The sequence below is a fragment of the Exophiala spinifera genome, assembly GCF_000836115.1.
Source record: "Exophiala spinifera strain CBS 89968 unplaced genomic scaffold supercont1.5, whole genome shotgun sequence".
In the NCBI taxonomy this organism is placed as follows: Eukaryota; Fungi; Ascomycota; class Eurotiomycetes; order Chaetothyriales; family Herpotrichiellaceae; genus Exophiala; species Exophiala spinifera.
The window spans coordinates 315676-339622 of NW_015622517.1; the positions used below are offsets into that span (position 1 = coordinate 315676).

General features: G+C 51.2%; 6 protein-coding genes across 6 annotated transcripts; 4 read left to right on the forward strand and 2 right to left on the reverse strand.

The window, feature by feature from the left end:
• Positions 1–218: 218 nt before the first annotated feature.
• On the reverse strand, positions 219–2176 carry PV08_06701 (uncharacterized protein; the record flags this gene model as incomplete). Its single annotated transcript, XM_016381034.1, has 2 exons — positions 219–1938; positions 1989–2176. The coding sequence occupies 2 exons, from the start codon at positions 2174–2176 to the stop codon at positions 219–221; spliced, it is 1908 nt and encodes a 635-aa protein (XP_016234136.1).
• A 428-nt stretch (positions 2177–2604) lies between these two features.
• Positions 2605–6720, forward strand: PV08_06702 (uncharacterized protein; the record flags this gene model as incomplete). The annotated part of the gene is made up of 1 exon (XM_016381035.1): positions 2605–6720. One exon carries the CDS (start codon positions 2605–2607, stop codon positions 6718–6720), a length of 4116 nt encoding a protein of 1371 aa, XP_016234137.1.
• Positions 6721–8426: 1706 nt separating this feature from the next.
• On the forward strand, positions 8427–9383 carry PV08_06703 (uncharacterized protein; the record flags this gene model as incomplete). Its single annotated transcript, XM_016381036.1, has 1 exon — positions 8427–9383. The coding sequence occupies one exon, from the start codon at positions 8427–8429 to the stop codon at positions 9381–9383; it is 957 nt and encodes a 318-aa protein (XP_016234138.1).
• Positions 9384–13998: 4615 nt separating this feature from the next.
• Positions 13999–14388, forward strand: PV08_06704 (uncharacterized protein; the record flags this gene model as incomplete). The annotated part of the gene is made up of 1 exon (XM_016381037.1): positions 13999–14388. One exon carries the CDS (start codon positions 13999–14001, stop codon positions 14386–14388), a length of 390 nt encoding a protein of 129 aa, XP_016234139.1.
• Positions 14389–19570: 5182 nt separating this feature from the next.
• On the forward strand, positions 19571–20870 carry PV08_06705 (ATP-dependent RNA helicase fal1; the record flags this gene model as incomplete). Its single annotated transcript, XM_016381038.1, has 3 exons — positions 19571–19601; positions 19655–19909; positions 19957–20870. The coding sequence occupies 3 exons, from the start codon at positions 19571–19573 to the stop codon at positions 20868–20870; spliced, it is 1200 nt and encodes a 399-aa protein (XP_016234140.1).
• Positions 20871–21455: 585 nt separating this feature from the next.
• Positions 21456–23525, reverse strand: PV08_06706 (uncharacterized protein; the record flags this gene model as incomplete). Its single annotated transcript, XM_016381039.1, has 1 exon — positions 21456–23525. One exon carries the CDS (start codon positions 23523–23525, stop codon positions 21456–21458), a length of 2070 nt encoding a protein of 689 aa, XP_016234141.1.
• Positions 23526–23947: the final 422 nt, after the last annotated feature.

Genomic DNA, 23947 nt, shown 5'->3' on the forward strand with positions numbered 1-23947 from the left:
TGTAAATGTGGATGGAGACAACCCTGCGAGCAGTGTCATCGCTGAGACTTGCTTGGCACCGAAGCCATTTTGTTGAGCATTATTCATGTAGCAATTCACGGTCTTCATCCTAGACCTGGGCGATCCTGTCTAGCGATTTCCTCGAAGGCCGTACATGTGACATCTTCAGAGAGGCACATATCTTGTGCACATGTTCAGAGACTGTCGTCAAGAGAAAGCTATCGTCCAAATCCGAACCATCCTCGTTTTGCGGGCTTCTGTTCTTGGTTCTGCTCCGACACGGCAGCAGTGTCCTTTTCAACTGGCCTTCCATTGGTGGCTGCCACCTCGCCCTCAAGGGCCGCTTTCTGGCTGGGGTATACAATGTAATTCCAAGCAATGTCGAAGAAGAGCGGCTTTACAGGGACAGGTCGGAGACGGGGAGGGTAGTTGACCAGATTAGTTAGGTCAACATTCTCGACATAGTCATTTCGACCAAGGCGTTCAATCAGTGGGGCAGGCTTGATCGCTTGCGCAACAGTTTGATCTGTCGTAGGTTGTGATGACTGCGTAAGGGCTTTCAGGTCGGCAAGCGCACGGTATTGAGTGACGAGTCTTGTCAGAGCAGAGATCGAGCGCCCAAGGTCGGAAGAGGAGACATTAAGTCTAGGCGGCATATCGGTGGAAGCGTCCTCCGTCAGGCCAGATGAGGCTGACTGCGCAAGCTCGAGAGACTTCGCATACAGGGCGAGTGCGTTGACAATCTGAGAATTGATCGCTTGCGAGCGACCAATGGCTAGACATTTCAAGGCTCGGAAATACGCTCTCTTCGCATCGAGTTCCGCAATGAAAGCCGTATCTGCTATGATACCAGGGAGTTCTTTGACAGCGTCAAGACTTTGGAGGATCAAGTCATAGAGAGCCACACGCTCTCGAAGGCGGGAGAGCTTGCGCCCGGAGCTTTCTTCCTTGCTTTCACGAGTGCTGCCACCTTTGCGAGGCTTCTTCGCAGAGCGTTTTGAGATCTCAGGATCGAAAGTCAAACCATCGTCAACGCCGCAGAGGACACGATTACGACCAATACGCCACTCAATAACAGCATAATTCACGGCTGTGCGTGTGATCTGGAGCGATTGCATACGTGAGTCGCCGGGTTCGACTCCTTCAGCAGCGAGCTCATCAATCGCGGTCTTTGTTGCATCAGCAGCATCCTGTCGAGCTGTGATAACTTCTTCGTAGGCCGTTGCAAGGTCTTTGACGCTTAGGCTTCCAGCACAAAAGGATTTATAAGCCGAAGACAGACTGCCTTCCTTTTCCTGGGATAAACCTAACGCTTGCGAGATATTGGCATCTTCGAGCTTGACGTTGCGGCCGCGCCAGGAGATGGAGGTAGGCACTTCTTTCGGGCCAGCACTGCTTGGAGCGGCGTCGGTAGCAGAGACAAATGCTTGAGGATTGATGTTTTCAATTTCCTTGCGCAGGATACTTTCAGTTTGGGGAAAGTTCTCGATGGCTATCTCATTGACGGCTTTGGTGCGTGGCATCTTCATTTGATACGCGGCATATCTCATACTGGGCTCAACAATACCGGACAATAGATCTTTGAATATGTCTGTTTTGGAACCTTGAGCCAGAGTAGAGTATACCATGTATGCAAGTGAGTAAGCTTCAACGCAAGCCTGCCATCGCGCTCTTTCGAACCCGAGAGTACCTCGCAACATAGACAGATAGGCCCGAGCCTCTAAGTGATCCATTTCTGATGCGCCAGTCGTGCTTCGATCTTGGAGGACAGCAACAAGGTTATCGGCGTAAATTATAGCTCTTCTCAGCCTTGACACGATCTGGCGTTTCGTTGAACCTGGCATCGGCTTCTGCGTGTTCTCCGCAGACTGTGACGCTTTCATCGTCATGGCGCTCGCCCAAGCCCGCTCAGAACTGGCAAGAAGGAGTTGAACCCATCTAAAAGCAAGTCAATGATCCGTCTTCTAGTGACACCTTCGACTCCTTACTCTGCGTTCTTTGCGACGTTTTCGACGGTGACTGGAGATTTTGGTGTATATTTTCGGCCACGGTTCGCAGCTCCCAGTCTCCTGCGCAAATTATGGATTTTCCGCGTGGCTTGAGCATGGTAGGTATTGTAATCACCTCCCAGAAGGGCACGGTCTCTTTCTGAGACTATCGAACTGGTGATGTCCATGATGGCTCAGAGAGGTTGTGCGCAGGTAATGGAGGGGCTTGTTGTAGTCTCCCACGTTTAACAAGTGTGTGCGTCGGCGATCTAGAGGCCGAGCTTTTTGTGCCTGCGCCGCTTTGAGCAAGAGACATCGCGGATCGCCCATCTCCATCTCAGTCTCTCAAACAATCAGTTCTGCTCTCAATTGAACACAGCCCTTCCTCTCCTCTTACTCGGTTACTGAGCGTTCTATTTTCATTTTCTTGGCCTCGCAGGATCTCTATTAACGAGACTATGCATTGACTACCCTCCATAGAACGAACACCATCAGATCGTATCCTCCGTCTTGCAGTCTCCAAAAAAAAGTCGCATGACATTGGCAAATAGCTCTACCACCCCTACCACCTCTATCTTATCCTTCCGACTGATAAATTCGAGCTTCCAACCGTTCCATGCTAGAGCGTACTTCGCAATGCATTGAGCCAGCCTCCCAACTTTTCTTGCGAACCGTTGACCCTCCGATCAGATCAAGCCGACCTCTTGGTCAGGCTTTTTGGAGAAATAGAGGCAATGACCTCGTAGGGTCGGCCTGGTGGCCTTTGTACCTCCGCGACCTTCGATCGAGATATCAACAAAAGGATCAAGCTCCGCACCGTCTCGCACAGCGCCCTGGAAAGCCTTCTTCCCTCAATTCTCGGCCTACCAAGCATAATGCTTTCCCTGTCCGATCAGTCGCCGCCGCGAATCTCAACAGAGGTTATACAAACAATGCACAGCCAGCTCCTTCGATGCATGGCTTCGTTCATGGGGAGGTCCGCCCAGAAGACAGCATTCTATACTTGACAGATCGATCATCAAGGAAGCCACACATTCCGTTCAATAAGACCGACACTGAAGTTGAAGAAGAGCTGGGCAGGCTCTTGGCTGGCAAACCGATCTTAGATCAAGCGCTCCAGGAGTTTAGTTCAGGCGATATCGTCTTTGCGCTTTTTCAACGTCTCTCTCATCCAGGGGCATACGCAAGTGCTGTGTTCCATTTCCTTGCTCAGACACTCCCTCTCCGAGATCCTGAGCCTCGACTGATAAAAGGAGTACATGAAGCCTTCAATAGCATTCCATTGTCAGAGAGAACTGCTCGGGACTACACAACTGCCGTGAAAGTCAGCTTGAAGGTCGATGACTTCCGTCTGGTCCAAAGAATAAATGCCGAAGCGACCAGCCGGGATTTGAACCACGAATGCAGTCCGTTCTTGCTTCTGCATTTCGTCACAAACATGCTATGGAGAAATGCTGTCGAAATCTGGACCACCTCTTATATAACCCGAAGACACGACCATCACATGGACTCACTAGTCTCTCAGGCAAGCGATTACAGAGATCTCCCTGATGCTATAAACAAGCTGGCTTCATCCATCTTAGAGCGTTCGCCTGTGCTGATGCGGTTTTCAGGCAAGTTGCGGAGCATTGCTCGAAAGTTGCTGCATGTGCTCCTGCGAAATGGTCGCCTCATGAGCTTGATTACACCTTCAGGGCTCCTCGGAACATTGAACAACTATCACCTTTTGGGGCAATTACATCCGCGGATGCACCTTGAAATTCTCAACACCCTTCTAAAATATTCGAAGCGTCCAAATAAAAGTGGCCTCGGGACTCTAGTATATCGGAATCTTCGATTGAACTTTCCCGACTACAAACCTCCCCCTTCTGCTTACGGCGCTCTGTTGTCGATGCATGCTGACGACGCTTCTTCTCTGCGAGAGTATGAATATTGCTTGCGAGAGTTTACACATGTTCATGGAGCGGCAGATAAGAAGTCCTACCAAAAGGTGTTAACCGCTCTGGCTCGACAGGGCGATGTTGTGGGTGTCCAAACAATCTTTGGCCAGCTCTGTCAAGCACATTCGCGCCCTAAAGAGATTGAGTTCTATACGCCTCTTATCTATGTATATGCCCGGCTGGGTGACGTCGAAAAGGCTGAACGAGAATTTGAGAGGCTAAAACTCTGGGGCATAGAGCCAAACACATACTGTTGGAATATGATTCTCTATTCTCACATCCGATCTCGCCATCCTAAAACAGCATTCGACCGTTTCGGGGACATGCAGGCCCAGGGCGTCTGTCCGGACAAGTATACGTTCGGAACCTTGATGAGTACCGTTTCGAGAAGTGGCGACACTGAGCAAGTCCTGAGCATGATTGAACGAGTCCAGCAACTTGATCCTAGGGGGAACTACGAAATGATGTCGGCTTTGATACACTCATATTGTCTGAACAACCAAGCAGACACAGCAGAAAGGCTTGCTGAGGCAACATCCAAGGCAGGTTACATGGGTAACCCTGTGAAAATGTGGAACTATATCTTACGCCACTATGCCTTTCGGCGCGACTCCACCGCTTGCCTACGAGTGCAGCATCGTATGCAGGCTCTAGGCATCAAGCCTGACGACATGACCTATGCTGCCTTGATGACGGCACTTGTTGCCCTCGGCAAGACCAAAGATGCCGCTCAAATTCTGAGACGGCTGAATCTTAGCCAGGCGCTGACGGCCAACCCGTTCCACTACTCCATTATCTTGCATGGATTCGCATTGGAGGGAAACCGAGATATGGCAACCATCGTATATCAAGAAATGCTGCAAAGGTTTCCAAATCTGGGTGGGAGCCCACATCTTGCCATGCTTCATCTAGAGAGTCGTCGCAGCCCCGAAGCAAAGCAGTCTCCTCAATTGTCCGTCGACTTTCTGGCAGAAATCCTGGAGACGATCACTACCGCCGATCGTGCCAGCAAATTGCCTCAACCCGGTCTCAGACGGCGCAGAGCCGTAGATGCCTTGCCATCTATCTACTTCGAACATCTCGTCGGTATCCTACTTGCCAAGGGTCGCGTGGAACAGGCAGACAAGCTACTTCGAAGGTTCGAATCTCTCGCAGGGCTATCGTTCCTCGACGTGGACGTCAATTTTCTAGACTCGAAGGAACTGCTTGTGTCGCGTCTCCGCGTAGCCGCACAAGGGTACGATTGGGAGGGTGTGGAAAAAATCTGGGTGAAGCTCCTTCAAGGTGCTATTCAGGCTGCCAGTGAACGAAAGGCTTCCAAGGCCCAACAGCCATCGGTCGGCGTCGAATTCTTGAAGTCCGAGCCTGGTTCAGAATTTAGTTCCATGATTCCCGACTTTGCTTCACGAACAACATCTGATGACGAAAGCAAAATCCTGCTCAGCTCCCTTTCTTCGAACATCCTCCCAGCACAAAGGTTCATCCTGAAAGATGCCATTAATATTTATCTCGGAGCTCTGGACTTTCAGCATCGGCACAATCATGCAGTCGTGATCGTGGAACTACTCCAAAAGGCCGGGTTTTCTTTGTCCAATAGCAATTGGAACGCTTATATTCAAACGTTAACCCGATCTCGAGATTGGCGGCATTGGGTGGAAGCATTTCGAATCTTTGAGGAGAAGATGTACACGTCTGCTCCAGCGTGGCGCCTGCTTGTTCGTGGGAAGGCTCTGATCCCGAATGATTCTGAGTTACAGGCCGGAGCCAAGAAGCTTGTGCGGCGGAAGGATGCAGAGAAGGTTAATATGGATCTACCCATGCCGACCTATCTTACCGCTGTCTGTCTTGCCACGGTTCTCAAGAAGAGTGGTGTCCGAACCCGCTTAGGCGACGACGCACTAATGCTGGAACTGTCGACTGCCGCACCTGAGACGTACCGCTATATCCGTCGGATCCCAAGACTCAAAGACAAATTCCAGGGTACTCTCCTTCGCGATTTCAAGATTGCTGGAGACATTCCGAAACGGCCTCGTAACTCTGCGCCACCGGACCGGGCTGGTGTGCTGGGCAGCTTTTCACCGCTCGACCATGTTCCCGTAGGTGAGCTGGGCAATCTGGATGAAATCATCAACGGACAAAGGTATGATCGAGACGATGATGTCCCACAAGCGGAGCGGATCGAAGGGCAGGTTGACAGATCGCCGCAATTCATCGACCGAGAAGATCGTCATGAGAACGATCTTGAGTATCAGGAACGGATCTACCAACATGAAGCGCGATTGCTCGACACTATGGACGTTATCCGCCGTGATGCATCACGTCTGCGAACCGTCAGCGACTCCTGGTTCGGCCAGCCAGATACTACCAGTACTACAGAGTTGAAAGAACCGAGACACACAGATCTTCCACCAGGAGCTCTCCTCAACCCCTTCTACGCGAGTCTAGAAAGGCGTGTCGAAAGAGAGAGAAAGCTGCGCGAAGAACTCGACAGGTCGTTGCAAGATGCAGGTGAAAAGCCTCGAAGGGCTACACGTGCTCGAAATACCCAGGTTCTGCCTCAAGAGCCAAAAAGACATGGGAGGCTTCAGGCATTCGTCCCGGGCTCAACCTCGCCCTCGACTCCTACGCGGCTACGTAAGAATCATCGTCTCTTGGAACGACTTCCTAGAGTCGCAAAGCTGCCGCCATGGGATCGCCGAGTCAAGGCCGCGTGGCATGGTCGACCCAAGAGAAAGTGGAGGAAAGATGAGGCTGTGGAGGCTGACAAGACAGAGAAAGACACTGCGGGATGATACGGACGTTGAGTCTGTGTGAATATCCATATGATTGCTACCAAGTTATCCCTAATCCCCATTAAGACAGACTTTCATCCCAGCAATACAAGTATTAAATGACAGAATCTTCAAGCGTTCTCGCTTAAGCGGTATCGATGATCGACTCGCTGCAACTTATGAATGATGCTGACACTAGTCATGGTAAAATGCAGTGCCTCTGGATCCTCTGATTGGCAGCACTGGTGTTGGCGATGTTGCTCTTGCAGAACCCCTAAATTTTGTCTTGTCGAGAGATGGGTGCACACCGGGCGGTCGCCGGCTCCCAAAACACAGCTGCTTTGGCCATGGCCCTGAGTCGGGCATCCGAGTATGATCCAGTGCCAAGCTATATGTACATGGGAGCCGCACGATGCATCTTGTTGAAATTCGAAATGAGCTTGAAGAGCATCCCAAAACTTGTTGATGGTAGGCACCCAACCTTCATCAGCCAGGAGAATGGGCGACACAATTTCTACTGGGTAAAAGCCGTCTGAAATATGCTTTTTCGATATAGTGGCACCCAGAGTAGCATCCCAAGCATTATAATTTGGACCCTTCGTCGGACCCCTGATAGTATACATTGCATTCAAGTCCAGCCGCCGAGAGTATCTTTGCACTATGATTAAGAAATTGAAGATTGAAATCACGTGTAGCGCGTAGGAGCGTCGACATCGGGGTATTTCATTGATGTCGTCCTCAGGATCAGCTCGAATTCGGCTCCAAAACGGAAAGGAAGGTAATTGCGGGCAGCTGCCCGGCTTGTCCAGGGAGGGTTCGGGAGGACAGAAGAAAAAGGTTCACTCAACATCCCTAGTCGTCGAGAACGCCGAAAGGAACGAGGAGAGTCGGTCGTCGATGGCATCAGAGCGCACGCCAGCACGCCGACTGACTCAGACCGTACTTGAGGGAGAACAGGAAGGAGAATGTGACGACATCGTGGAAACTGATTGAATGGAAACAATAACACCTTGTGCAGGCAGTCGCGACGAGAAATCAGAAGTCTTCCTATAATCTTCTGCTACAGTCACTGACAACATCCCCCCTGGCCATATCCCGGGTTCCTGAAGGAAACCATAGACTGGTCTCCCTGGCTTTCTCCTTTTTTACCTGTGGGAAGTCATCCTATCCTATCACATGCATTCTACTGCGTACTGTATGGAATACCATAATGCTTCCCGGTCGCGAAACTACCTAGCTATGAGAGGCCCCGAAGGGAGAGAGAGTATAGGAGTGGGTCAATATATTCGAAGGTTTAGACCAGTAGAAAGTCTGTGGTTATAGCGCCGTGAAGAGAATAGCTCTCGACACGACGATTGACTGCCTCCGTGGCATGCGATGAAGTAGACAAAGGTAAGGCTTTCGGGCGAGAGGTCTAGTGTGTATATTGTATTGGATTCCAACCAATGTTGGCTTTCCAGTCACTCCATTAGCTTTTTTCGAGGCATCACGTACCGCGGGTTACCTCCGCCTACCGAACACGTTCAGGCAGCAGGCCCCGGCAGAAGGTTCAAGGTCCTCGTCAACAGAGTAAGTTTTCAGTTCAGCATCTAAGGTCTATTTCATTTGCCTTCTTCCCTCTGCCTTCTTCCACATCAGATCACGCGGGAGCAGACCCGCAGCTGCGACCACTACGACCACTACGACCAACGGACTACGACCAACCATAACGAACAAGATACGAAGCCATGGATATCATTGCAGAACTCGAAAGTATGGCCGTCAATGTTGCAGCAGAAGAGGACATCCCCGACGTTGATGTGGAGAGATGGCAAACGCTGTTCGGATTCACCTTTTCGGAGGCCTTCGCAGCACTAGAGGCATACCGGAACGACTTCACCAGGGCCAGAATCTCGGATGAGCTGTGGGAGACGGTCAAAGCGGAGAAGCTGGCCGAGGGCTACGACCGCGAAGCATTCGAATACTATCTCGCACGGCCTCAAACCCGCGACGTCTGTCGGCAATATGACGACGACAAGGGATCATACATCGTCCAGCTCGCCGGGCCCTTACATACGCCTGAAACTCTTCAGGAAGCCGCTTCACTCAACAAGATCCCTGCGCTGGTCAGTGGCGTAGGGGAGTCTGGACAAGCACAGTTCTGCGAGATCGACGGTGCCGCGAAGACTAGGCTCTTGTCGTGGGCAGCGAAGCACCACTGTGGTGGCTTCAAGCCAACAATTGTGCGACTTTCCAAGGCCAAGAAGGAGCTGTGTCGGAACACTCAAGCGCCAATGCTCGGAAATGAGCCCACGCTTCCTCAGAACCGCCCTGACGATGCGGCGTTCAAGCCAACCCCTCTACCCGGCCAGTACCCAGTCTGGTACTTCTTCTACGGCACGCTTGCCGAACCCGCCGTGCTTTCTCAACATCTTGGGCTCCAAGATACACCAACTTACATTCCGGCTCGAGTCTCTGGTGGTCGCGTCCGCACATGGGCAGGGAGATACAAGGCGCTGGTCGACGCGCCCGGTGAGATCGTGAGTGGAAGTGCGTTCCTCGTCCAATCTCGTCCTGAGGAGGATGCATTGAGGTTCTATGAAACCGACAAGTATGAGGTCGTGAGATGCAAGATAACAACGCAAAGCGAGGTTTTGGACGGCCTCACATTCCGCTTTGATGGAACTGAGCGTGACTTGGATTAGACGCTGCTCGACCAGGATATGAGCCATGCAGGGGTTTTTGGATACTGGGGACCAAGTAGGGAGAATTCGTCACCATGCGGTGTGTTCTTGCGTACCGTACAAGATGGTGCTTGGGCTATTCAGGGGTCAGCACTACGGGATGATGAGACCTGCGAGAAATGATTACTCGGAAGATTTGCAGAAAATTGGGGGTCCGTGGTCATGGGCAGCCAAAAGTCGAACACGCTTGTGATGACATTTTGCTATAGACAGTAACATGACCGTTCGAAGCTGCGTCATCTTGCTGCAGGCACCAAGGGAAAGTGGTTCCCACTAGTCACAATAAAGAACTGTGCGTTCTGTAAGTGCTGATGACCGCGAGTCCCGGGGATAAGCTGATTCGGCCAACATCGGTCTCGACCTTGATTTGCTTCTCAGGTCGGCTCCGGGGTCATGATGACTAAACGTCCAAACGAACCGAATGACACCCTTCTGATGAACGATCACTTTGTCTGCAAGGGGTACGTCCACATAAGGTTGGTTATTCCCCTAAATCGCCGTCATTTCAGGGGAATGCTCCGGAGTGTTTCCTCTCTTAGTAGCAGGCTGACGTCTGTATCTGGGTATTCGGACGAGCGCCGAGAACTCGCTAGGGAAATATGTAGTCAGCACTAGCTATAGCGACAGGAAAGGCCCGGATCGTGACCTTGGCCTTATGGCGTACCGCACGGGATGATTCGAGATATTGTGGTAGCTGATGACAATTGTGGTAAGCCGCCGTAACAGAGCAGTATGGTGAGCAAACGGCAAGACCCAGCCTCGGCGCGATTAGCTTCCGTCGTGCCGGCGAGGATACTCCGTCATACTCCGTATAGATAGCTCCTGGCGTCGTGGTGATGGGGTTTATGGCGTCTGACTCATCTGGGCTTGCGCATCACTTCAACAGCTTGACGCTCTTGATGACCACCCTCACGCGAAATGATTTGACGTACCTTGTGGCTCAGTGCGAAGTCTGGAAAGCGGGACTAGCGCGGTTTACGAGCCTAAAGCTGAGAGGTATGGATAGCAATATGGTCATGTGTCGGCGACATTGTCAAGGACTCATCCATTAATATTTTGCTTTGTCTTCTAGAACTGCCTCGGGAGGCTTCACACCCCCCCTCCTGATGGTTTGAAACATGTCATAAGTGAGGATGTCGGAACGCTGATGGGTATGCAGTTGACGGCTGGAATGAAAGCTCGCTTGTTGCGAAATATAGCTTAGTGCACAGACATTCGTTGTGGTCAGGAGGATAAGTGCAGCTCAAGGCTTCAAAAAACAAGCCAGACTTATTAGGAAATTGGAGTATGCGCGGTTCCCTCCAATTTCAGCGCGCTCCGCTTAGGACATTCGCACTGATAACATCGCGCATCTGGTGTCGTCGTTGGGCGATTTAGATACCTCGGTCGACTAGTCAATAGCGTGGGGTTTGTCGCAGTTCGTGTTTGGCCCTCTTGGCACGGTTGATCAAAGTGTCAGCTTAGACTTCCAAGACACTTCAATGTAGTTTGAGACTATGCCTTTAGTGCGACAGCAGATATGTCAATTGGTATGCAGGACTTGGACCCTGTCGTCGAAGCTAACCACCTTCTGCAACAGAGCACTCCTGTGGCTTCCAGTGCACAGGCATTCATTTGTACGGCGATCGACGACTGGCAGCGGAAATAGCTTGATAGACGTGTAGCCACGAGTAGAGCTATGGAAACACTTGTATTTGTCGAGCTCCGTCCAGGGAATATTGATACTGGCTATATGAGCGTCCGGAGTTGTTGTATGTATGCATGATGCAGTGGTGCTCTTCTATTGGCGAAGTGAATTGCGCTATAAGTTCTTGTTCGGCATAGCATCACTCTGGGGATGGCGAAAGATTAGCTCGATAGACAGAATGGGCGGGGTAGAATTGCTGGTCAGATGCTAACGTGGTAGGCTAGAGACTAGCGTACTGCACAAATAGATCGGGGTTTCGCTCGTAACATGAGCGTGCGGGTTGGGAGGTCAAGGTCATGCTTAAAGCAAATGCGAAATGGTCGCCCTGGCTCAAGGTGTTATTGCTCGTAGAGCTAAGGCTAGTGGTGCGTTTGATTTGTAGCTTGGATTGTCCAGGTGCCCAAGCTTTGACGCTTGATCGACGTTGGCGAAATTATTGGTACTTGTATGAGCGAGCGGCAGAGCATTTGTCGACAGGGCCTATACAATGGCAACAAAAGTCAGGGTTGCTCCAGTTGCTAGACCATCATGAATCGAGCGGCGGGATGATTAACTTGTTAGTGGTGGAGCTCAGATCCGCGACAAACGGCTGAGTCCGTCCACGAGCCGAAGCGTGATTTTCGATTTCATGGCTCCCGCGTGCCTCCCAGCATCAGCAGACAAAGTCAAATGGCCGCAGGTTAAATGAATGGCGATATGGGTTGCTGGAAGAAGAAAACAAAAGCCAGGTTGCCGCCCGGGTCATCCGAGAACCTGTGTGTTGAACGCTTCTTTGTTGCACAAACACGTCAAAGGAGCAGCTGAGTGGAAGACATCGTACTGATACCCCGCTGCAAAATAGCGCCAGGGAACTTGGACACTACTGCACAATAACGTGAGGAGTCCGGACGGCTCTTCCCTAATGCCCTCTGGTCTCACCCTAAGGGCGATCAGTGCGAAGTCAAGATAATGATCTCGACTAGCTTGGGCAGAACACGGCAGCAATCGACATCTTGACTGGATACTCGTAGTGCGCAGGCCATGGAGAAGTGCGACAGGGAAAAAGTCGCACACTGACGTCGTTCACTGAGAAGACCATTCCTTGCCTGAGGAAAGAGTTTGTCACATTCCAGAAAGAAGTTTACGACCCGTCGAGAATTGCCGTGTCTCTTGATTATGTTTCCGGAGTGTTGTGACCACGAAAATGATGAGCTTCATCGCACTCTCTCCGATGTCGCTGAGAATATTGACAGGTGTAAAGTGCCTCACCACCGGGAGAAAATTTTGTCAGTGCATCGGAGGTGGCCAACCTTGCTGCAGGCCACTTGTGGTGTGACTGAGCCATTCACAGGCGCTTGACATCCCACGCACTTCAAACTCAGATCAGCGAAAGCTTGGGACCATGTGCATGAGGTGCTGCACACGCTGGGGTACAAATTTTGATGGTGTGGGAGATAGCGGCTATTAGTCGTCGAATCATACTTAAGCCCCGATAGCTTGACAGCTGTGGCCCCGGACAAAAGAACGAAAGGCGTCTTGTTGGATGGTGTCTAGACTCTGCCACACTTTTTCCACACTGATGGCAAACAGTAGGGCACATGGCCAGGGAAATGGTTTCTGATAGCCCGTGCTCGCACGTAGTACTAGTGCTGGAGAGCCTTCTCCGTGTTCGACAGTACTCGCCTACGCGCTGATGACCAGATTGATTCTCATCGGAAAATGGCCCGTCAGAGCCCATGGTCAGCGATGAGAAACCACTCTGCCGCTCGGACTTGCTTCAGATCTAGGACAAAACCAATCAAGTGTTTCAGGGTGCAAGGCGTGCCTGATGGTTTCCTACTCGTCCTCGTGGCTCGTACAGCATGAGGAATGCCGCGGAGCGTTTCTGCCTCAGACGAGACGGCTTGGCTGGCAAGGACGAGGGCATCAGATTGTGGCTCCAGAAGGCTTCGTGGCAGTCAGTCTTTTGCAGGGCACACTCTGGCATGAGCGTTCTCCACGACCCTGAAATCCACGGTTTGAGCTTCCAGTGGCCAGCTAAGCGGCGGCCTGAAAAGAGGCATGATTGGGCGGTGCCTTGATTGCGTGGGCGGCCAGGTAAGGGAGGATTGGGGCTTTGGTCAGGCCCTGGCTTTGGCGATAGGAAAGATTTTTGCTTAGCTGCATAGAGGACGACCGGGGTGTGGCGAGCACAAAGACTTGAGAGGGAGGAGCAGTCAGACAACGACAGGCTAATCAGATGATGAGAGGCAGCCAGGGTGAGGGTGTGTTGGATGATGGATGGTTGATTGTGTGGGAGGGTGGAGAGCGCAGGCGTCTCTAGGCTGTCCCTAGGCTGGTCCAAAAAAACGAGGGCATGGGGAGCACAAACACCTCTCAGCACAGGAGCGGGGTCTGCGCTGGAACAGGCATAGCCTAAGCGGCCACTGCAGCCATCTTTTGGGCCTAGCAGGCCTATCACTGGGCCTGCCTGCGGCGAAGTCGTCAATCCTCCCCATGGCACATCTTGTCCTCCAGTACTCGTACGGCGTGGACGAGTCAAACAACTTCCTTTATCTAAACAGCCATCTCCCCTTCCTGCATAACAACAGTCTCTCATCTTGTCCAGATCTCGCTTTCTCTTCATCGACACCTCTCTTTTTCTGCAATTCAACTTCAGCCTCGAGAGGTCCCACCCACACCTCCATCGAACATATCAGCCGTCAGCCTTTGGCGAGATATACTCCTGCCTGCGTGACCTCTCGATTGGCTTCCCGTCCACACCCTCACTGCCATCTCAAGGCAATAGTATCCGTGGACTGGAGCTCGACTCTCTGCATATATATACCAGCCATCTACCTTCAACAGCCCGATCCTCCTCACATCTCCCGCTACCTCTACGGTTGCACTTCAAACCACACTTCCACAACCATGGACTTCCTCCTCGGAGACTTCTGCTTGTCCTGCGACAGACAGACGAACGGAACTGCCTTCTGTTCCTCTGCCTGTCGCCTCACCCAGCTTGACCAGTTTACCCTGGCAAACTCGGCCAGTTCTACCTCCAGTAACACCACCACCACCTCCACCACACGACACAGGCCTTCCATGACTATTTCAACCAACGGCATTTTCCTTCCTCCAGCCTACGACTTCTCCGTACACCGAACAAACTCTTCAAATTCACTGGCCTCCTCTTCCACGACGTCCCGCCCCCATTCTCCCAAGATCTCTGAGCAAGCACAGAACGATTTGAAGGACTATGTGGGATCATTTGATCAGACAAGAACCCTTAGACGACGAGTCTCTATGCAGAGCAATTAATACACGATACCTTGTTATGCACTACGACTTTTGACTTTTCCACGATTGTACGGGAACACGACACGATGATGGCCGCTGGAGAACCTCTATACCTACTCTTTCTTAGGACGCATGGATCAGGGTACTGGGAACTGAAAAAGCATTCTTTGGCGTTACTCTTTTTTTTTCTTTTTTACCACCAAGACGAACACTTGGAGTGGGTCGATGAAGCATTTGAGCAGGGAGACATGCATCGTATTGGGACTCGCTGTTGTTTTGCATGAAGCGTTAGATGGCTGGACCGTTATGCATGTGATCTGGGATTGAAGAGTTTGCTGGGCGTTGCCTTGAGATTGTGTATCACACCAGATCAAGAATAGGTTGGTGTTGACGCTGCTATGGACTTGATTGTGTTTGGGGTTCAAGGATGGAAAGGACAGGACGGAGAATGGTCCTTGAGAATGGGGCTTGATTGCATCAACCAGGATGCAAGAGCTTGTCCGACCATCGGAGCACAGTACTCTCTACTTCTTCACCCGTTTTTATCTTTCTTTTGTTCATCTTCAACCGACCGTACGACTTGACTTTTGATTTTCTTATCTTTTCAGGGGAACCTCAGACAGACCATCTACATAGGTATCTTATCACATGTCCCAAGGGCTCAAGAGGCTCGGGACCCCAGAATGACAACGTTGCAGTGTCCAAGAGGGCCTGCTTTGAACCAAAAACAACATGTCCGATGTGGTCCTTGCTGCAGGCCTGCTAGTCGCTTCTGCCTATGCAACCTAAGTCCTACAACCTAAGTCCTACTGTTGTTTGTGCTCTGATCCAAGACCATTCCCGCCCCTCTCATGCATCTCGTCTTTCCACTTCGAGTGCAGCCCTAATATCCCCTCGATAAACACTATCGCTGCATACCTGCTTAGACCGTCGTGCCAACTACAAAGTTGTCATATATGCATTCAAAGATGTCAACCGCCCCTTGCATATCCCGCCGCTTACAGTCTACGCACAGCAGATACAACCTAGTACCTAGTCAGGGAGTAAGCTCTAGCCGTATTCTGACATCAATACCTAGGTATCAGCTGGGCGGTATCAGTGCACTGGTAGAAAGGCTATCTTGCGTGACTGTGAAACTCTAAGGTCCATCGCTCAATCAGCATACGTACCGTTCCCTGCCGTCCCGTGAACCGTGCAGACGGGCTCAATCATTCCTGCATTCTGGTCTACGGTGCGCTACGACGCAAGGAAGAATCCCTTCATCACTAAACTGGGAAGAGTTGCTTCTCATTGCATGAGGGGCGTGTCCGTTACAAGGTTAGCAAGTTCCATGCCTCCACGACAATTGCACGAACAAACATAGCTTCGGTCATCGGAATGAGTGAAGGTGTTATCACACCGGAGACCTGTCCCGGAAGACAGTCGCTCGTCTCCTCTTGCGTGGGGGGATCTGCACCGTGAGGTCTAGCAGTCACTTCACTCACTTGGAAGATGTAGCCGTAGTTGTCAACTACTCACCAGGCTGCTTTGAATCGTCATTCAACCACCACCGACAGTGGTGGCGGGGTACCAGCCTCGAGTTTGATCATCTTGTGCCTCTCAGATGACCAGAATGTCCAAACATGGTTTGAAAAAGCATGTACTCCGGAGAGAGGCGGCTGCATGCACATCTTTTGTCGCGATCGGCGCCGGCCAACCTTTTGCTCAACAGACCCTTGCAAGGGGTGCGCCTCTTCGAGTGCTGATGGCTGTCAACCATACCTTTTTGTCAACTGACACTTTGCACGAACAGGTACAGTTTACTCCGTACTTGTCGACACATCTCCAGAACACGGACTCCCCAGCAACAGTATGAGGCAGACAAGGTCAGGCGCCCGCCGACCGCGAACTCAGCCTGGGGTGCTGCTGGCCGTCTAACGGGTCGACCATGGTTAGCTTTTAGTCAATGTTGGCAGTAGAAACCCTGTAAGAGCTGCCTGGTGAGCCTGGATGCTCGTATCCGCTCGTATCCATTAGTCACGACCGGCAGGTCTTGCAAAGTCCTGTCTTTGCCCTTGCATTATTTCCTCGACTGAACCGGTCCTGCATTAATTGAGGAATGAATCCCCATTATAACTCACCATCCCTGGCGCCGAAGAAAACTTAATTTTTTTTTCTTTGCTTGTCATCCACTTTTTGGTCGCCGGCGCCGCAATGTGATATGCGGGGTCGAAATCTGGGGCGCTGGGCACCTAAAACCGCGACACCCAGAGAGTAACTCTGGGTACGGAGACAACAGTGGACTCTCGAGCAGCTTGATTTTTCGTGTACTTCCTAGTCTCCTAGTGTCTTGACTCTTCAGTCCTACTAACCTGAGGCTATATCATGTGCGCATGGGATCCCCGAGGGCCACAGGCATGCAACAAGACCCAAGACAAACCAAAATCACAACATTTTAGCGGCTGACTAGGCCATGCCTCTTAGCGAGATGATGGGGTAGATGAGGCGTTGCGACTCAGGAGTCACCAGTGTTACAGTGGCCACTGCAACTTGCAGGTGCAGTGCGCCAGAGAACCCCGACATTCCTTCAGCCGCACAGTACTATTTAGCGCATACTGTAGGCGCTTGCTGGGCGCTCCATCTAAATTAGGTACGCTGCATGCAGTCTGCTGTAGAGATGAAGTCCGAACCTTCCGTACCTTCATCCGCCGTGAAAAATTGACCTTGCTTGTTTGGTCTCTGTTCGGAAGTTCAGAACTTCTCCTTTTCTGGTCTGGGAGGCCTTTTTTTCTGTAGTACATCTATCATCTGAAGATCTCAGACCCATCGCAGTCTGGGAGCGAGATTGTGCCACCCACACCCTCTCCAGATTGCGGAGTATGGAGTACGCGCCCCCAAGGGTCGTTTATGCGTCGGTCGCAACGCAGTCAAGCCCCCTTCTCTCAAGCAGAACCCCTTTCCTCCAAAAGAATGCTACTCCGTACAGTATGCAGCCAGCCACACTGCATGTCGTTCGGCGTGCCCGTTGCTGCTGATTGAACACGAAGAATTTGCACGCCTCTCGCTTCTTCTTCGTCACCTCCATGCGTCACCCAGCTCGATTAAAAATTCCGGATATGGGCAGACGAGACACGCTGTCAGTGCGGTTTTATGCGCCATTCGCCTGTTGCACTGTGGGTTGTGGGTGCTGGACTGCGGATTTTGCTGCCCTTCGGCTCTGACGGCGCGTTGGACATGCTTGCATTCGGGCTTTGAGACCTCCGACATTATTGCTGCAGAAAATACGGAGAGGACTCCGCACTGTACAGTGCATGTGGAACTCGGCGGCCCTGCAATGCAACCATTATTATGTGTGAGTTCTGTACTGTACTGTGCACGGTACGGAGTACTGTACGGTCATCACACATCCGATCTTTGCTCAGATTGCACATGCAGAGGAAAATATTGTAGCCCGGAGTCGGAAGGCCGAATAAGCCAACTTGTTTACATACCGCGTCGTATTCCCGCCCTGTCACGTACAATGTAGGTGCACGCAAATACCTACGGATACCGAATACATCGTTATCGTCCACGCTGAGCCCATATCGCTCTTTTTGTTTTGTTTAAGCAAAACTTCTCGACTACCAGGTACTTAGGTAGAGACGGAGTAAGGAGTACAACCCGAGCATACGCTCTACATGTACAGGTGCTCGCACGATCCCAGTCAACTTTAGCTTATTTGCACATAATTACCAAATTACCTGAGTCTGCGCCAATGTGGCTACAATATGGGGGCTTTACTGTTGCGAGGTCTGTTTTCGGTACTTGGTTACTCTCGCTTGTTCAACTCACCCCTGTGCTCTCTCTTCTCATTGTGCATCTACAAGGTGGAAGTCGGTACACGTTAAACCCTGTATTACAAGCTTGTAAGGTCACTAGGCAAGCCTGATCTCTTCATCGTACCAAGGGGTGACTAAATCGAAAGGGCACAAGCGTTGCTAGACAGTCTCCCAGCACTAAACGGTTAGAGGGGAGCTCTACTTGTACAAGTGTGGTTCAACCCCCACGCTACGAAGTCGACCGACGGCCTGTGGCGTCCAGACGTCTTTCTCTCTCTTCCCTAAGGCGGTTTCGTTGAGATCAGCTTCGGGTTAGTCAGATGGGACTAGTCGTCGAATCGAGATGTACCAGCGTCGGAGTGCATCTACGAGTACGAATAAAGCAATGTGACCTGGGGAGATAAGGGTGTGTCTGACGTAAGAAGTCGAGCTTGAGTCAAAGATGGGAATTGCCTACTCGTACTCTTATCCCTTCTAGTCGCGAAGCCCCGTCAGACAGAAGTACGAGTACGAGTACGGCCACACAGAGCAGAAACTGGGAACCAGCCAATCCACCACTGTGGACTTGTGAGTCGAAAGGTAGAGTATCAAGATGTTTGACGTGAAAGTAGGTGCAAGGTGTGGACGCATTGAAATGAGGGTAGAGTGTCTGCAGCGTGAGTGGCGAGTTCATCCCTTGCTTCAATTCACACTTCGATCAATCATTCTTTGCAAAGCGTACTTCCCCCTTGGTTCGCGCTTCTTGGGGTGGGTCTTGCCTGTGGCCTTTTGGCAGGAGAAGAATGGAAAATATGGCTGAGCGACTGTTCTGCATGGAGTCTGATGAGATGGAAGGGCAGCTCCAGGACGGTGCTGAAAGACCCGAATACACTATCGCAGTCCGTCGGTGATGAGCGAAGCCCTTCTCCTAGACTCCATTGACTCCATGCTCAGGCTCAACATTCAGGGGGATTTGTCCTACCGCTCAAACTGCCTCTCCCAATTCACCGATTGTAGTCACTATGGCTAGACCTGTAGGGCGACGCCTGTGCTGGAGACGCACCTGATGTGGTTGAAGGGTGGAATGGTTGTTACAACGTAAAATACATTTCCTGGACTTGGTCTGGTGTAAGATTCCCTGAGGAACGTTAGGCCAGAAGAAGTCGTTGGGAAGAGGGACGGCCGTTGAATGATAATCCATATTGCTTCCTATCGATGCAGTGCATGGAAGCTTTAAGTGACACTGCGTCCTGATAGAGAAGGTGTGGCGAGTATATCCTGTGCCCCGGAAAAACCGACGCCAAAAGCGGCGGAGCGCCGGTCAATTTTTGGCCATACATTTTTGTGACGCCAAACCCGAACGACAAGATCGATTTTCATCAAAACTTCACACACAAGCCCCACGATATTCGAAACTGCAACTCAACATGGCTGAGGGTATCGATAGGAATGCGGATGGTAAGTGTCAAGCGCTCTTCCTGCTTCCGATTCGCGCTCACGCTCAAACACAGACCGCATGGAGTTCTCGACCTCCAAAGAAGTAACCGTCGCTCCAACCTTCGAGGACATGCACCTCAAGGAAAATCTCCTCCGCGGAATCTACGCCTACGGATACGAGTCGCCTTCTGCCGTGCAATCACGAGCGATCGTCCAGATCTGCAAGGGAAGAGATACTATTGCGCAGGCGCAATCAGGCACCGGCAAGACCGCGACATTCTCAATCAGTATTCTACAAGTTCTGGAAACATCAGTTCGCGAGACTCAAGGTACGTAACTGGGCATCGAGAATGGGAACGTCGCTAACAATCTCAAGCCTTGGTGTTGTCCCCCACTCGAGAACTCGCCACCCAGATCCAAAGCGTCATCATGGCTTTGGGAGATTACATGAATGTCCAGTGCCACGCATGTATTGGTGGAACCAACGTTGGTGAAGATATCAGAAAACTCGACTATGGTCAACATGTCGTATCCGGTACGCCGGGCAGAGTTGCGGACATGATTCGACGAAGACATCTCCGTACAAGACACATCAAAATGCTCGTTCTCGACGAAGCCGATGAACTTCTTAACCGGGGGTTCAGAGAGCAGATCTACGATGTCTATCGATACCTACCACCTGCAACACAAGTCGTAGTTGTGTCCGCAACGCTCCCATACGATGTTCTTGACATGACCACAAAGTTCATGACGGACCCTGTCAGAATCCTCGTGAAGCGTGACGAACTCACATTGGAAGGGCTCAAACAGTATTTCATCGCAGTTGAAAAGGAAGAATGGAAGTTTGATACCCTGTGCGATCTTTACGATACTTTGACAATCACGCAGGCTGTGATTTTCTGCAATACTCGACGTAAGGTCGACTGGCTGACCGACAAGATGCGAGAGGCCAATTTTACCGTCAGTAGCATGCACGGAGAAATGCCACAAAAGGAGCGAGACAGCATCATGTCCGACTTCAGACAGGGCAACAGTCGAGTTTTGATCAGCACCGATGTCTGGGCTCGTGGAATCGACGTTCAACAAGTTAGTCTTGTCATCAACTACGACCTTCCAAGCAACCGAGAGAACTACATCCACAGAATTGGCCGAAGCGGTCGTTTTGGTCGAAAGGGAGTCGCCATCAATTTCGTCACTAGCGAAGATGTGCGTATCTTGCGAGACATTGAGCTCTACTACTCGACTCAAATCGACGAGATGCCCATGAACGTTGCCGATCTCTTGACATGATTGCCGCATGTGGATCAAGCACCAAGAGAGGTGTCTGAATATACCTCTCCCGCTTTGGACTTCTGGAAAACGGGACACCTAATCGTTTCTAAGCGCTCGACTCGGCTCTGACCTGACAGCCATGAATTCATGATGGACTACCTTGAAGTGAAAGCTTTGCCGATAGGCTCGCCTCCACCGCCGAGTTTCAGGGTGATTATTATGTCGACCGGAAAATGCCTCTGTAACGGCTAGCGAGGTTTCAAGCGAGCTTCATTATAGTACTTGGAAATTGCCCCTTACTTAACACACGTTTCAGATTAGTGCTTGGAATTCTGAGGATGGAAATGGGGCTGTAAGCCAAAAGGTTGGTTCCTGTTCCCCAAGTATTCCCGCAGCTCATACTGACACTATTCTGCAGAATCCTTATCATTGATTTACGAATTTCATCCTTGCTCTTCTTCTGAAATCTGACGACTACTTACTCGCATCTCTTGAGTTTATCCCACCAGAACAGCGATTTCTAATGGGTCTCAACGGCAGGCATCCAACATCCTGGAAGAACGCTCAATAAGGAAGAATCTACGCTTGGATTCCTCCTTAACATCACACAATCGTAATATCCATTATTTGCTGGTCTGGGAGGTGTTTTGAGCGTCCACCTACACTGCCGATTCTCTCGTACGCGTGCTTGCGTCGCGGGGAATCCTTCAATGCGATTCCTTCCCACCGCCGGTTTGGTACTATGCCTTTCCAGAGAGGTTTGTGTCTATCAGCCTCACTAGGCACCAACCTACTCACAATGACAGCAACCAATACTGATGACTCGTCCGGGATTGAATCTTGTTTATTCTCGAGTGGCACATCCTCCGCGAGCATTTCAGATTGGCCGTTGAAATGAAGCATATATTTGGGCTCTTCTCGATTATCGCGCCATTGTTCGTACTTGAATCTGGCCCAAAACACTGGCGCAGAAAGCACGAGGAAACCGTCTGAGATATGTCCATGCGGGTCATGGCTGGCCAGCGTACATTGCACGTCCAGTATCCGGCAGTGGAAGGTGGCTTCATCCTCGGAATCTGGAATCCACGTTCGACATTCGGCCTCTACCGATACCCACGACCAAGAAGGTGCTCTATACTCGGTAGGCCTTCTTTTCTCCCAGTTCTTCTCTACGATGCCCACCATTGTCTTCCACAATAACGCCTGTGGAAGCGAGTTTTCCCAAATCCCTGCTAGGTAACGACCCATCTCCCGTGAATGCATCTGGCCTGCGATACCGGACAAGGCCGGCAAGCGATCGCTGTCGTAGGCGAGAGACCTCACGGAATACTCGGCAACTATCTTGGACCAGTGCTGATATCGTCTCAACGTGCTACTTCCGGCGGCGAGTAGCTTACCATGGTCCAGCTTGAAGTTACCGGTGTTTTTGCCATGAGACCAGTCTCTGCCACTTTCGATGCCTTGACATTCACAGAATAGACTCTGGTTGCACTCCCACATGATCTCATTCTTCGTGTAGTGGACAACACGTCTCGCTAAGAGGCGCTCCTGAAACACCCACGCTCTGGCAAACAAGGGCATGGTGTTGAACGTGGCCGGACTCTCGGCAAAGTCACGATGGGAGATTTCCTTCTTCACGTACACGGTGTGGATATAACCCTTGACGTCCGATAAGCTGATTCTATGGCTTGGTGACCGTCTGGAGAAACAGCCCTGGTCGCCAGTTTGGGACCTCGTTGCAGCTATTACAAGATGTGCGTTTTGGTAGTTGAGGGCCATTCTGCTCGCTTCAAGCGTCCAGTCATCTTCATCGTCTTGGACGATGCACATGGAATCTATCCAGATATGACCGAGTCCAAGGCGTCTGGTGATGATTATGGCGTCCTGGAATGTCTTTGTGAGTTCTTGCCACGAGATACCATCCATTCTACTGCCTATGTTGGCACGGTTTGTCTTGGGGATGGGCTTCTTTCTCAACTCTCTGGATCCCCATGAATGGCTCAATGCTGCGTATTTTGTTGGTGCCATGTCAGACGTCAGACACAGTCTCGGTGCGTCGCCCTCTGTCCCAACGTAGATCAGCCGCGTTGGCATTTCGTCCGACGTCTGCCGCATGTTACACATTTCGTGCTGAGACTCGCACAGCTCTATCCAGCCCCGGATCGTCGCAAAGGATGCATCCGAGTCTGAATATTCCGGCACGTCTCCGGCAGCGCGAAATTCGGGAAACGGATTTGGTTCGTCTGCTAGGTAGGTAAAGTCATGAGATGGTTGACAGGTGTTTATCAGAGTATTGGACTCACCTGCATGAGAATAGAACTCTAGCTCCAGAGTCTCGTAGCGTTCCTCGTCCTTGACGCGGCGTGTGAGGATGATTTGCATAGGGTCGTCCTGCTGCGGCCACACGCTGATCCTAATCTCCTCCTCTGGCCATGAAGTCTGGTCCTCTTCCGTACCCTTCCAGAAGTAGTCGAACTTGTCGATCCCGGCAACGAGCACGTTACATCGCAGACACCCTTTTGCAGCAGTCTTGCGAAAGGCGGGTAGTAGTGTCGGCGACTTGGGCGCATTTGAGAAGTCAAGCTCTTGGAAGTCTCGACATGAATGGCATACATTCGGGTCTGATGGGTTGTACTTCTTCCGGACTGTGGGATTCCCCTGTGCTGGTGCCATGGAAGTGAGACTCGTATGCTTTGTTCTGGTGTGTCGTCTCTACAGTCCGAATACGGGGATTTCTGGTCGTAAAGATTGGGTTCAGAATGTCCATCAGGTAGATAGATGGTGGTCAGTCAGGCTGGGTGGCTATTGAAGTTGCAACTTGATGCAGGCTGACGTTGGTGTACTGGATGTCGGGAAACGGCAATATAATTCTCCGAATGATTCGCTTCACTGTCCAGTTCTATGTCTTGCTGCCCTTGGGTCGTTCAAGTCACACCCGTACGTTATTATACTCACAAAATTGAGCTCACACAAGTCCAGAAACTTCTCCCTCCGTGCCGATGTAGACGCTGCTATGGAACTTGGCCAAATCACTGACAGCGTCGAGAGTGAATCACGTGGTGGACCCGTGGCGCCTTGACGCATTCGCTCCTTAT